Source organism: Sander lucioperca, chromosome 1, assembly GCF_008315115.2.
Source record: "Sander lucioperca isolate FBNREF2018 chromosome 1, SLUC_FBN_1.2, whole genome shotgun sequence".
Classification (NCBI taxonomy): Eukaryota; Metazoa; Chordata; class Actinopteri; order Perciformes; family Percidae; genus Sander; species Sander lucioperca.
Genome location: NC_050173.1, coordinates 11,123,380 through 11,139,003, shown reverse-complemented (window position 1 = coordinate 11,139,003; position 15,624 = coordinate 11,123,380). Strand labels below are relative to the sequence as shown.

The 15,624-nt window shown below is 39.8% G+C and overlaps 1 protein-coding gene across 1 annotated transcript; it reads right to left on the bottom strand.

Annotated features, from left to right (window-relative positions):
- Positions 1-392: 392 nt before the first annotated feature.
- cercam (cerebral endothelial cell adhesion molecule) lies at positions 393-12,679 on the bottom strand. Its single transcript, XM_031278063.2, has 12 exons — positions 12,282-12,679; positions 11,129-11,239; positions 10,226-10,343; positions 9,882-10,016; positions 9,411-9,615; positions 9,095-9,214; positions 8,783-8,859; positions 8,362-8,468; positions 7,611-7,743; positions 6,949-7,076; positions 6,230-6,433; positions 393-2,927 (listed from the first exon to the last, which is right to left on the bottom strand). Exons 1-12 carry the CDS (start codon positions 12,482-12,484, stop codon positions 2,693-2,695), a joined length of 1,776 nt encoding a protein of 591 aa, XP_031133923.2. The 5' UTR covers positions 12,485-12,679; the 3' UTR covers positions 393-2,692.
- Positions 12,680-15,624: the final 2,945 nt, after the last annotated feature.

Sequence of the window (15,624 nt, the reverse complement as noted above, 5' to 3'; positions counted from 1 at the left end):
CTTTGAACTACTAAAATATTTTTGAAAATTAATTGACAGAAATTGAGACAATGCTTGATGTTACATTAAAGTGAAATAAGGATTATACTGATTGTCATTTATGAACATTTATCAATGAAACAATAACTGCAAAATGAGTCACCCCTTGTTTTGTTTCCATTTATCATTTTTTTTGAGTCAACAAAATTATAAACTATAACTTCCAGTTGCAAATATGGAATCATGAAATCCAGGGATACCTGGTAAAATCGTATTATACCCTCTTGTGGTGGATTCTTGTCATTGCAACATCTGGTAGTATTCTTTTTTTTAAATTCCATTACCTCTCTGTCCACAGAACGTTTGGTTTATTAACTAATAAAGAAATGCAAAACCACAATCAGACAATGGAAGAAAGTGTAAAAACAAATTTTTCATTAACGTTTGAAGTTTCTACACAGTTGTCCTAACATCATGTTTTATAACATCTGAATACAAATGTATTGCTCAGAGAGAGAGAGAGAGAGGCTTTTGGCAAAAAAGCCATTGCACTTTGATTGCTTGCTTTACATCATGTCTTGTAACTCAACCATCAACCACATCAAGGAAGACTCGACAAATATATTAGGACATACGAAGGAAAAGCAACACTCCTAATCACAGACAGAAAACAAATACATGTAATCAGATCATCATAAATGCTTATGAAGACCGACGAATGTAATATAAGTTTAGAGTAACTTATTCATCGTAATTTAAATCCATGAGGGACATCAGAATTACAACATCAGTTACTTGCATTGCAACCATTTGTTGACAAATTGTCAAAACATTAAGGATCCCAATGATGCTACAGAAAGGCTATTAAAGGCTGTGTTTTAATATGGCTTTTACAGACTTCTGCTACGCATCTGGACTCATCTTTTAACACAAGATGTAGCACAGGAAAGTAGCTGGTTCCCTTCCAAAAAGTAACTGGATGAATGCTGAAAAATCAGGTGAACCAAAGTTAGACTACACTGCCAACATCTCAACATGCTGCATTGATTTTATGCAAATATTTCCCAAAATGACTTGTTTATTGTAAAGGATTTTGACACAAGTAGTCACCATATATGAAATGTGTCCATGACAGTATTATAGTGCTGAGAATATACAATTGTATACTGTCACTTTGAATAGCCTGAAACCACATACACCTGAAGAAGCACCCACGTAATGTTTCATTCAATGATTGTACTGCTGAGAAAAGACCTACACGTTCAGCAGGACTAAAATCCCCGAAAAGAAAGTGACCGACGGCGAAGACAAACACGGATAATCATTGGTGTGGCTTTTCCTGTTTGGAGAGCGCTGAAAAGGGGCCGAGGTCAGACACGGATGTTGCCTTACTGCTCTTGAACAGGTTAGTAATGGGTTTTGTAACATATTAGGAGTAGGAATTATTGCTATTTCATTTACTCAACCTAATATTGTTGTGCTACTAGCAACTGCGTGGAGGAGGGGTGGGGGTGGTGTGCGATCACCGAAGGCTTGCATCATGTGGATGTGCCAACAGTGTTTTTTTGTCATTACTTAGAATTCCTCATGGGGGAAACAGAAAGTACACTATAACTTTAAGAACAATACATATATTATTTATAAGTCTATACAAATACTGTTAAATACTTCCAAAAACATACAATTAAAAAGTCAAAGTGGAAAAGATGTTCTGGTGGTGGTAGAATTAGGAGTGCTAAATAAATGTTATACAAACTCTGACCTTGAAATCCAATTTTTGTAGCAAAATGTGAAATGTAAAAAGTATTAAAACACAGCCATAGAGGAAAAGGTAGTCTAATGAGTCAATGCTATTTCAGTTTATCTATCAATAACTTAATATTTAAAAAGAAGAAGCTAAAATTGTTTAAATTCGACATTCAATGTGTTAGTTTCACTAACAGAATATTTCCTGAATATAATCTGGCACCACTGAAACAGTCTTATACTGTCCCTAGAAACCATGAGGTACATCAGCTTTAAAACCGGCAATGAAACCAATGGAAACATTAATTAGGGTCAGTGTAGCTTTGTGTTAAATACAAATGTATCTCTGTATAACAGTACCGATGGAAGACATGCACAAATGGAGAAATGGATAGACAGATATAACAACAAGGGGGGGGGGGGGAGAGAAATAATAGTAATAACAGCAGACTTTTGTCCAGACTTGTAAGGAGTTGTGAACAGTGCAGCTACTGGAGCCTCAGTCAGTGCTCAACAGATTAACGGATAAAAGTTCTTGTAAAGCCGTCTTTTAAAAGCTGTGTAATTAGCATTATAAACATGCAATCATCAAAAGCACGCCAACCATCACAAGCATACATTCAAACAAAAATGCTGTTGACATACAAACAGTATAAACTCATAATAAAAAATGTCTGAATAAATGTAAAATAAAAGTCTAAAAAACACCAATTGTTTTACATGTCTTTACAAACAAAAAATTAACACTGTCCGCTATATTGTTTCCCTCTGGAAAAAGTTATCTTGTGCCATACACTTGCTGACATGCTTTGAAAAAAGTCCTGTTTGAATGACACTGTGCATGTCAGTGTGGACACAGAGTGGAATGAAATAAAGTCTGGGAAACATTCACTTCTCAGCATCTGTTTCTCTGACCTCATGGCCTTTTGACCTGCAGGTCTCTCTCTACAGCTACGTCTGCTTTGCACTAAAGTTCATCCCTGTAGGAGGCTGACAGCATGTTGCGTGCCGGTGCAGCCCCTTTCAGGGTCTTGTGGGAACCCCTCCAATCGGTGCGCACAGCGTCATCGTCCCACAGAGTCGACGTCTCCGTGTCGCTCACCCACTGGGGATCACCGGCGTAGTGACAGGGCTGGACCAAAAGGGGGCGTGTACTGTAGGCTTGTAAGTTTCTGTTGGGGAAATGGGACTTGTAGTCTTCACTGCAGAGAGAGAACAGTGATGGAGATTTGATTAATTTCAGACTTTAACACATATTTAACTCCTAATAACGTATGGAAAACTGCATCACAGATTTTGTCCCCCTACAATTCAGTGGTGATCAGTATCAGTGATATTTTCTGATTTGACAAGAGATGGACACAGAGGCTGATTTTTAAAGACAGTTACTCTTAGCATGAAGGGCAACAGCAGGACCAGTGTGTGGTGTGTGGTGTACGGTCGTTGTGCATTCTTAGACTAGTCAAGCATATCGAATTAGAATCACAGAGGTGAGAGAGAGAATAGAGAAAGTGGGTTGGCTATAAGCCAGTTTTCCACACATGATGGAGCACAGAGACACTGCCAAGCCTTCTGGTTTGCAGGCCCTTCAGCCCAAGGTGCATTTCATCTCTTACAGTCAGCGCCCCATTTGTTTGGTTAGGGCTAATGTCAGGGAGATTAGGGATATAAATTGGTTCAGGGTTATATATATAGATGCAGCCAATAAATAAATAACAAACAGGTAAAGGTCTTGAGGTGAAGTTTATATTTTATATATGTATATTCTGAATGAGAGTAATTGGAAAATGTCCTCTTTATTATGGCCATTTAATTTAAATGTGCAAGGTTAAAAGTTTTTAAAGCAGCCATATTATGCTCATTTTCAGGTTCATAATTGTATTTTAATGTTGTACCAGAATAGGTTTACATGGTTTAATTTTCAAAAAACACCATATTGTTGTTGTACTGCACCACTCTCTCTCACTGCTGCGGATCCTCTTTTCAGCTGGTCTCTGTTTTAGCTACAGAGTGAGACCTCTTTTCTTCTTCTTCTTCTGTACTATCTTTGATTGCACTGCACATGCCCAGTAACTCAGATGTAGATCATGTCAGCTAGCTAGCTCCATAGACAGTAAAAGAAAGGCTGTTTCTACAACTTCGGTCAGTTACAAGGCAGGATTACCTGGGAGACTTCTAAATGAGGGCGCACATGGAAGTAGTTCTTTTGTAGATTATGGTGAACTTGTGTGTGTTGTAGCAGTGCTTTGCTACTGAGAACGAGGTAGCATGCTAGCGTTAGCATGCTAGCGTTAGCATTAGCGTTAGCATGCTAACGCTACGAGCTAATGGTTGCGGTTAGCCTGCTCGTTTCGGCTTGTGACGTCACAAGCCGTGCCGATTTTGAACAGCTCACCCAGAGACTGAAGGCAGGACACATTCAGAAACTGTATCTCACTCTAAACAGCATGGATGGATTTTTATCAAAGTTTGTATGTGTGTGGAAGCACCAGAGACACAACATAACACCCCAAATCCCAGAAAAAGTGATTTTTTCATAATATGGGCACTTTAATCTGTGTTCGTCCTCCTTTATCTGAGGTTCCAACTGATTGACATGGCCTTATTTCCTGCCTTTTTTATTTCACCATTTTTTCATTCAGCTTATGGTCCATTTCTAATTACGTTATGAGAAAAATCTGAATGAAGGCATTTTCGACTGAAAAAAATCCAAATAATTTTTTGTATAGTATACATGTGCACAACATTTTGAAGGTAGGAAAATGTGCATTGAGATTGTCTGTGGAAATAATATAACGTGTTTGTGTGCGTGTGTGTCAGTATGGCTATGTTCAGAAGATTATGTCGTCCGGTGACTTTCCCGCGCAGAAGCTCGAGTGAAGATAATTACCGCTTCTGAAGAGTCCGTCATGTTTTTTTAATCCTCCGTGTCCTCCTTGGTTATAGCAACTATGTGGAGGAGGAGTGGGGACAAGTGCGCGATCACGTAAGGCTTGTGTCATGTGGACGCGCCAACAGTTTTGTTGTCATTACTTAGAATTCCTCATGGGGCAGCAGAAACTACGCACTATATCTTTAAGGGGGTTATGGGATGAAGGAGGAGTTAGTGGTGGATAAGAAAGAAAAGCAGTGGATGTTTTTGGACTGGTGGGAGGACCTAAATGTTGTGGTCGTTTTGAGACAACCATGGTTGGACCACATGTGAAGCCAAAACAAATAAAATAAAGTAAACTCTACAGCCAGGCCAGCAGTGGGGCTTTGAGAAAAATGCTAATGTTGGAATGCTAACATGTTAAAATGACAATGCTAACATGCTAGTGTTTGGCAGGTATTATGTTTACCATGCTCACCATCTTACTTTAGCGTGTTAGCATGCTAACATTTACTAATTCAAACTTAACAAGAATTGAAAAGACTAAGGGGTCACCAAACTTCGCTCTGAGGGGAACATGAATGTTGGTACCAAAGTTCATCAATCAAAATTGCATAGCATTCCATTCAGTAGATGCTGAGATACTTCAGTCTGGAGCAAAACAACATAACAAGAAATGTTAATTTTACAAAAGCTCAGCACAAGTCTGCCACAAACGCATCTGAATCACCCTTTCCCTGTTCAAGTCTATCTGGCAACCACATTGCTCAAAATCCAGACAATCATTTCGGGAGAGAGGTGCTGCCATGAAACCTGCACATCATAAAGAGAAAAATGTTCCAAACAATTTAAGACCTACTTTGAAATGTGGGGTTCTAATTCAGCTCGACAAGCACTACATATTAAACTGACAAAAATAGAGATTATGGCCAAACCCGACCTTCTTTCTGCTCTCCTTCAAAGAAACTCATAGAAGTAAACCACAATCAACTATGCTAAATATATAGCGTGTATACAAGTTTAGGACTATAGGAAAGCATGTTTTTAGCAATTATGAGGTCAGTTTTAGATGTATAGGTCTGGCAGCAGAAGGAGGTTGCAGAGTGCTAAAAACAAGTTTCACCATCGCTGAATGTGAAAATGATGATACAAAACAACTACATAATTTCAACCGAAATTTTCATCTAGAAAAGTATAACAGTGTTTCCTTTAGGATTATTTTTAGCAGTGGGGGCAGGTCTGTCCGAACAACGCCACCACAGTGATGTTTTTGGTGGAGCTGTTCGTTTAATAGTCGATTCGGAAGAAAGCGAACGTTTTGACAATAAACTACATCAACACGACAGTATGTGGAGTTAAACTGGACGGGCCCAATAACCTCTGAATAGTTCTACTTGTTGTTAAATTGCAATGTGAGCAGCAGCCAACCGGGGGTGCATTATGTCGGCAGGATAATTTAAAAGGCAACCGCGACTACAGTTTTTTGTACAGCCCTATTTCTGATACCGTGGTGGCAAAAATGTTGCCATGGTGGGCCGCCACTACAAAATCAACATAGAGGAAACACTGTATAAGGTGTCCATGAAAAAGTACAATTTCTGCCGGTGGATTTAGTGCTGTCGTCATACGTACTTGGGATGTTTGTCATACATGATGGGGAGGAATTCATCGACAGGAAGCATCTTGGACAGTGGCTCAGCGTTGAGCAGTTTTTGGGCACCCTGCAGGGAGATGGCGTAGGACAGAGTCCAGTACGAGTAGTCGGCCATTACCAAGTTGTGAACGTTCTCCACCGCCTCCTCCTTTACAGGATTCACCTGCTTCCTGCCAAAGTATCTGCAGCAATGGTAAGCCATAATGAGAAAAAAAAGAGGACGAAGAAGAACAAAAACCATTGTAAAGACGAATAAACCAAAACATCTGAGTCCTGAAATCTGCTGCGATGTGGCTGTTGTTTGTTGCCAAGTGTGTTGGAAATAGTATTATCTTTTTTGCAGCATTTGCTCTGCATGTGTGTAACCATTTTCAGGAAGTCATGGAAACCACAATACAAACAAAAACAAGCTGGTACATTTTCAATCTTCCTGCTGATAGATACTTTCAAAATGCTCTCATTGTGTGTCACATTTTGTCTTATCATTTTAGTATGATTTCAATTACAAACATGTGTTTCAATGTCCTGTAGAAACACTGACACTCAAAGAAGTGATGTGCAATGCATTCCTGACTTCTGACCCCATTCCTCTACACACGCACACACAAAATACTTTTAAGGCTACTGTATTGACTTAACCTTACCTTACTCATCCCTGCCTGAACAAGAACTGTGTGAATAAATTGGTCCAGCTTACATGATGTCCCAGTCGAGCTCCACCTGCTCCACCTCCTCCATCAGTCTGAGGACTCGTCGTTTGAAGTTGGCCTGGAAACGGACGTCGTCTTCAAACAGCAGCGCCTTGTCCATCTGCAAGTCCACCATCTGAGGAGAAAAGGGGAAAACATCTGTTTCAGAATGACCAAGAGATGGTTATGCAATATAGAAGAAAAAAACATTCAGGATTTTGTTATTAAAACTAAATTGATGGAGAAACAAAAGATGGGACATTGGTGAGACCCAACTTGAAACTTTTAAAATCAAATCTTTTATCTCCTTTTTTTATATCAACGAACAAATTACAAAACATGCAAGTAGTTATTTAGCTACATAGCAAATCTATATGGCAACATTTGAGTTTAATTCTTTGAATTTTAGTCTTCAAAATGTATTTTTTATTTATTTATACTTAAAATGTTATCAATTGCCGTGAATGCAATAAAAAAAATGATTTGAAAGGTTTTGTATTGATAAACAGATTTGATACTTGGCCCAGAGAAACAATTATTCCAATCAAACCCCAAACCTAGAGCAGAATTCCATCATTATCACTTAATAACATAACCTGTATTGTTCTCTGCAAACCACTGTCAGTCATTCCAATCAAGACTTGCATGTCTTATGTGTGTGTCTTCTCACCTCCTTCCAGATAAAGTAGTGGCTGAGGAAGCAGCCCACCTCTCCTTTGGTCAGGGTGCGTCCAGAGAACGGGTCATAGTAGCCTGGCAACAGGTCCACACCCAGGAGTTTAATGTCACTGCTGTTCAGTGCACTACACACGCACGCACGCACGCACACACACACACACACACACACACAAACACACACACGTTAAATTATTTCTACAGACAACCTCAATGCACATTTTCCTACCTTCAAAATGTTTTTGAATGATTTTTTTTCAGTCAAATGCCTTCATTCAGATTTTTCTCTTCTTCACTTTCCATCCACATTAGAAATGGACCATAAGCTGAACGAAAAAAATCGTAAAGAGTATGGTGAAATAAAAAAAGTGGGAAATAAGGCCATGTCAATGAGTTGGAACCTCAGATTAAGGAGGACAACCACAGATTAAAAACTTTTAACCTTGCACATCTAAATTAAATGACCATAATAAAGAGGACATTTTCCAATTACTCTCATTCAGAATATACATTAAATACAGTAATAGGATACTAACTGGGAACCCACTGCCATGAATTAAACCAAACCGCGAGCTGATGTATCAGTACATTTCTGTAAGGGATTTTCTTTCCTTCTCACCAACCATTCTCCAATCTACAATCTCTGTCAGTATTGATTTTTCTCTCTTTCTCATAGACACACTCAAAACACACTTTGCAAGTTGAGGGATCTCGCTATCTTCAGTTTTCCCTGAGAGTGTACTCACTTTCCATCCACAGCGTCCACCACCTTGACGTCAATCTCCAGCTCATTCAGAGAGAACAACATCCGGTCTCTACGGTCAGGACGTCGTCGCAGATTAATCAGATATATCTGAGGATGGAAAGGAAGCATATCGGAGCATGTCATAACTGAACTGTATATCATTAACTCCCATCTTTGACTTCTGTAAACAGGAGTATTTCATAGGTCCATTGTGTGAGTTTAAAATTTGAATTAAAAGCGGATGTGAAGACAAGGCAAGACAATGGTAGGTACAATGTTTTTTCACAGATGCTGAGACTACTATGTTGGCAAAAATACATCTATACGCAATGTAAACAGTATTTTAATATATCAGAAATGATTGTGTTTCTGAAAACCTAGCTACTCCCCTACCAGAAGAAAAACAGCAGGGTGTCTTTTACCTCATCAAAGCCCATTAGATCTCTCTGTTTGGGGAACACATGGACGTATCGTGAGGGGTGCATAGGAGGACCATCGACTGTTTGACAAAGAGGGAACACAAGTTAGAAGGACATCATTTAATAAAACAAAGCTGAACCAACACAACATGAAGAACTTGCACAGACCTGGTTGATACAGTCAGACAAGAATTATTAAATGAATGTTGTTGTTTTTTTTTGCTTTTCATATTCATCATTCATTTTGTCTGTGTATCAGTTTTTTTTAATTATTTCTCTGTCCGTATTTGTTAATTTGTATTAATCTGTTCTTACTTATGGACTCAAGCTGGACATGGACGAAGTTGAGGCGATCATCTTCCAAGGTGTGGTGAGGTTTGGCTGGGACGTTCAGGTAGCCGTAGCGCTCCTTGTTACACAGGTACATCTGTACCTCTGAGTAGCAGCAAAAATGAATTATCCATAAATGAATGAATGAGATATTCATTTTCAGTAACATCAGGTTTTCCCTCTCAAGGACATTTATCTACAGTAAAGTAAGTGTGTTTGTACATACATTATTTTTCGTTTCCTCCTCGTCTTTAGGGGGATAAGATTACAAAAACACAACCACAAACCAGCACTAACCAACCTGCAGCTCGGCAGGAAAAGGCAAACACGATGATGTCGTCATAGGGCCACGAGTAGTCCTTGTGAGGAGGGAAGAAGGCCAGTTTCTTCATGCCTTCCTTCCTTAAATCCAGCAGCATGGTGGAGTGGATCATTGGCACAGCGAAGCAGCCCAGTCTGTGACGGTGACGCGTGGGGAAATACTCTGCTGTTCGGCGATAATATCCCTGAGAGAGAGATGGATGAGGATATACAGGAAGAGTGTGAACATATGGAAATATTTTAAAAAGCATGTTTACTTTAAAACAAATATTTACAGGTGGGTGCAAGGATCAGATATCCATGTGCTGCAGGAATCTTGATATAAAGAGGTAATTTTCTAGTACTTTTGTATTTTGCCCATGTGTCCAACTCAAAACTTATGACTGACTTTTCCTTCAGGTTTTCTCATGTGTTCCCTTCCAGTGGGTGATTGATCACTATTCACACTCACCTGTGGAGTGATACCGCACCAGTAGTTGGAGTATGCTCCCTGAGAGTCGAGCATGGGAGCGATAGCTGACTTGTTCTCTGCTATCATCAGGTTGAGGGTTTCTGGGTTGGTGAGGATATTGTCTGTGTCAGCGTACTGAAACAGAGACACAAAGGAGAGACAATGAAAAGAGGGAAAAACAGGAGAGGGATTATAGTGTCATGTTTCTGGAACAAGCGCTGCCAAAACCTTTTCTTGGATGAAATAGCAAAAAGGGAACACATCTCATCAGATAAACCAAGGGAATGAGGGAGCTGATATGAATCTTACACTTCTGTCACAAGAAAGATTATCTTATTATGTACCAGGATGTAATCGGCCCAGCGTTTCCTGGCGAAGTTGAGTGCTGCCTGCTTCAGCTTCATCACATACTCATATCTGGTGTTGGGCCAATGCTTAGGACCCAACTCTCCTGCATAGGACCTAAGACAGAGAGAAATAATAAGGACATTATAGTATATAGTTGTACTTTTTCCTCACATCTCATAATTTACAACTTATTTAATTCGGCTAAATGATTCCTAACAATTGTTATCACACAGTATATGTCTACACACGGCTTAAAATACATCCAGAATGATCCAGTTTATAGAGTTCAGTAACTGTTAGCAGATTATCAATCAGACTGTATAATGGACATGCACAAATACTTTCCACTGATGGCCTCTTCAGCTCAGACAGATGTCCACACAGCTAAGGTGTATGGACAAGCAGAGGCGTGCTGCAATATTCCTTATTATGCAAAGTAAAAATAAGTGTTATCTTTAGGCAACACAGTAGATCCACTATGACTAATAGATGCACTACAGACTCAGAGGCTATAAAAGGTGAGTTATTAAACTTTCTCACGGTGCATCAGACAGAAAGACAGATTGAAGTGTCCTGGATGAGATTTGCTCAGATCTACGGTCAGTGGCGGATTTAGCATTTTGGGGGCCCAAGGCAAACAAAGGCATGCTACTTCGCTAGTAGGGGGGTTGCTGATGGAATTTGGTCTTAATACGTCCATGCATTTTAGCATATGGATTTTTAGAATGACATGATTATTAGTTGAAAAGTAAGAAACAAGCTTAACCATAAGTTTAATAGGTGTTAATGGGGTCCGTGGTAGTTCAGGGCCCAAGGCAATCACCGACCTTTGCCTAATGGTAAAGTCCGCCGCTGTCTACGGTAAATAAAGTTCAATACCGTCATATATTTTCACTTACGTTGGCTGGTCCATTGGTCTCCACTCAACATAATGGTAGAATTTCTGCATAACAGTAAGCCACTCTTTCAGTATGGCTGTGGTGTTATCTGCATTGTGATCCGTGGCTGCCCTGAAGAGCACAGAGAAGGCAGGTTGTAAGAGACAAATGCACATTGCTGACTGAAGAACTGATATGTTTTCAAATGCTAGTTTAACGAAGGGAAAATTAATTCCAACAAATCTTTAAGACGTACAAATAATTACTAGTCTCATCTCTGTAGTTGAGGAGCAGTTTTCTTTTTCTTGTACATTTTTAAGCACATTTGATTCGGTGGAGCAGCCGACAGTTATTGAATATTTCTATCAAAAATGCTTTAGATCTCTTCCTTCATACAGTTTCAACAATTTCTGAGAAAGCTTTCTTTAAAGGAGAAAATGGTCACCACACCTGGTACTTACTAGGTATAGTAGGACATTTTGGGCCAAATTTGGGCCAAAATGTAAATAAATTAGCAGAACTTCTCTATTGCAATACTGGATTATTATATGATTCAATACCCTGTGTACACACACTGCTGTGAACACACCACCTACAATACCATTATCCAAATACATATCACATATTTAATGTTACTACATCATTATTCGCTATAGATGGTATATGAGTATCACATATCTATTTTATAGTGTTAGACAATCTAGTAACAGTTACTCTTTCTTCTTAGATCCAGGTTCACCAAATCAAACTTGACATTTCCAAGCAGAATGGAGTTTAAATGAGATCAGAGTCACAATGACACATAACTACACTTAAGTAGTGAGGCATATAGAGGCATATACTACTAAAACCCTTAGAGGACAGTTCAGTTTGTGGGTTTTAATCATTAGTTTTAGGCATATTTTTTATTAAAATGATTGCTATGAAAACATATCAGTCAGAAGTTGAACAAACTCAAAATGTCATGCAATACACAGGCCCACAGTGAGTGAAAGGCAGCCTGGACTGAAAGGCACAGAGGGAACAGGGGAGGGGTGGGACGCTGCCGCTTTCACAAACTCATTTAAATGCCATTGACCTTTTGAACGGCTGCTATAGTCGGATAAAAGGGAGAGCCCTCTACAAACAGCCTGGCAGTGTGTGCAGTCCACAGTGTTCATGCAGGAAAACCCACCACACAGAGATGCGATCTTTGGGGTAGTTGAGTCTCTCCAGAGCTCCGAGGTAGTAGGGCAGGGAGTGAGCACTGTTTCGGGCTATGATAGCGAAAACCACCGTAGGAAGCTGCATCTTCGACTCCTCCGGATACATTTCCTCCGAAAAGTAACATTCAGCCTGGAAAACCAAGGCCCCTAAAACTAGAAAGTGAAGTAACATGGTGGAAGCTGCCACGGTCCTCCAGCACAGCAGAGCCGGTGGACGCGTCAGCAGTCCAAGAAAAAAATGTTTCCCAAATGTTCAACCCCCCCTTCTTGTACAAGCTGGGTCGTTTTTTCCAAGAACAAATCCAAGAGGGTTACACATTACAACTTCCGCGTTAGTCTGGTGGAACAAGAGTCTGACAACGTTATCCAAAGAAGAAGGCGTGATTTGGCCAGATTGTAGTTCTTCGTAAATCTCTGTAGACAATTATAAACTATGATGTCAGCAGTTAACATCCAATCTGAACTAAATCAGTTTTGCTGCACTTGCTACTGTGTCAAATATCAAGAAATGCAATTTATTTATTTTATCCATGGATACATTATACGCATTTAGACTGCAGTGTAGGTTTTTACGAGAGATATCAGAGAGATATTAGATAAAGCTGTAGTCTGAAATGTACATCAGTAAATGGTTGTTTCTGGTGAGTTTATTCTGGCAGCAGTTCCAGAGATTCACCGGCAGAGGGAGGATTTCATGCAAGAGTCGGTCCATCACTCAGGCTGAGGTCAGATCTTATGGTTTTCTTTGGTTAATGGTGGGGGATGTTGTTACTAATTGCATTTGATCAAGTACTGCACATAAGTGCATTTCTAGAGTTACTTGTACTTTAGATGAGTATTTTCATACTACTTTTACATTTATTTGGCAACAATAATTACTAATATCTTCAACTACTGGCAAAACCATGTGATCACTTCACACAATATGATGGTTTGTTGCAGGTTTAAGTACACAACAGTGCATACAGTATAAAGCAGTTCAAATTAGTTACAACAATTAGTTACAACAATTACTGTATATGGTCTGCTTGTGAAGCAAGACTCCAAACAGAGCTGGGAGGGGGGGGGGACAGATCACTGAAGTCAGTGGAGTCACAGCAGTTCCTAACAACAACATTGAAAGGTTTCTGGTATTTAGTCCTTCAAAATGTTTAATACAACTTGTAATTTGTCATTGAGAAGAGGTTCAGTTTCAAAAGATCTAATCAGGTGAGGCCAGAGGATTCAAACAGGCGTTTTGTCTTTATGTTTGTCGGGTGACTTACTGATGGAACAAGGCCAACAGTTACAAAGCAAAGGAATATGCCAACCAGAAAATGATGGGACTGTGGAGATAGCTTCCTTTACTCACTTAATTAAATAGCCACTGGTATTTGTCAGTCCAAGGGTTAACACATTCTCTTATTTAATAGTCTCCTCCTGATGAGGTCATAACTGGTATGTACTTGCATTTCCTGCACACAAGTATTCAGTCCAGGTTTTGCTGCAGTGGACCACCTTGAACCTCCTCAATAACCCCTGGAGGTCCCTGGGGCCCATATTGAGAAAATCCTTTGACAGCTGTTGTTGGGGACTGTGTTCAAAAGAAATAAAGAAATACACAAACACAGTCCATCACAGGTTACATCCAGCAAGTTTGAATAATCTGAAGAAATCTTACTTATGGCAGAAGAACGCTTTTTTAAGAAGAAAAATACATATTGAAGCAACTTGGGAAAAATACAAATACTCATTTCAAGTGAAAAAATTGAGTTTTGCAATGGTACATTTTAGCTGAGAATTCAGTAAGGCTAAACCTGTAGTGACTTTAAGAATGCAAATAATTTAGTACTAATGCTCAAACTGCTCGGCACTTAAGCGAAAATTCAAGAGTAGAAGATGAGGTCGACAGGACAGAGGCTGTGAGTGATGGGAGCAAGAAAAAGAGAATGAGGATGATGGGAAGAATGGTGAAGGTATGAGGAGAGACATAAAGCCATAAATGTCGATGGAAAATAATAAGCAAAGTGGTATATAATGAATTTTGACTCCTTTGGCGGGCCCTCTGAATAAGCGAAGGCAGTCATGGCTGACAATAGCGAAGTTGGGTTAAAGGGGTCGTTTGTGTGGACAGGTCAGGGAGGTTGAGGGTCAAATCTCTCCTATTCATGACACCCCAAGTGTCGCTACACTCACACACAAACACATGCACGCATGCACACATATACGTATGTCAGGGGCACTTTCCCAGCGTTTGTGGCGGAGGCAGATCTGGGAGAGTTCAACCTTGGGTGAACTAACTTTTCACTGCGAGGTCAAGGGTGGAGATGGCGTTTGTGTGTATGGGGGTGTGTGTGAATTAAAGAGGAGAGAAAGGGGACATTTTCTTTGTTTTGACCAGATTGCAGAAAAGAGATTAGGAAAAAGTGTAGTTATTGAGGCTTGTGTACTTGTCTTAAATGGGTGGATCACCCAAATTACAAAAAAAACACGTTTTACCTATATATAGCGGTATCAAGCCATACAGATAGTTATTTTTTGTGTGCATGTTTTTAAATATCAAACTCTGAGAGGTCTGCCTCCTTCCCAATACAATAGAGATGAATAGAATTTAGTTTTTGCCGCTCAAAGCACCCAAAACTGTTTTTCAGGTTCAAGAGTCTGCTGTGTTTGCTGTGACAAAGTAGTGAAGTGAAAACTGAAAGCAACATGTTCTGCAGATTATTCTAAGTAGCAGGGAAACTGATTAGAGAAAGAAAGGTTGCTGCAGATTTCTTTTTACTGTAGCATTTCATTTTTTTGGGAACACCACAAATAAAATTCCATTCACCTCTATTGTACTGAAGAGGCAGCAGAAATCTAAAAGACAAATATCTCAAAATAAACCCAAACTATCTGCATGATGCCACTGAAAATAAGTAGGCGCATATGCTTTTTGGAACCTGTGCACACACAATCACCCTCACACAAATGTACATCAGTCACTGTGCCACCAATCTCTCTTTCATCAGGCTTTAGTTAGCGTGAGAGAATGAGTGGCTATAGGTTAGGATGTGTCAGAGTGAAAGTGTTTCTGTCTTTGTGTTTGTGTGTTGGGACCAGGGGCTGGTAGCCTATAGGCGGCACAGAGTCGTGACATTCTCACAAGCTTCCGGGACCTTTATTGCTGTGGCAATAATCAATAGCGTTCCCACAGAGACGTCTTTTGGCTGGGCGGGTCAATACCTGTCACTCAGGATCCGATCACATACCCTCTTACTCAGCAGCTACTTCTGCTCTCTTCCTCCCATGCCATCTTGTGTATCTCAGGAGTGTGAGGTTTTCATAATTTAA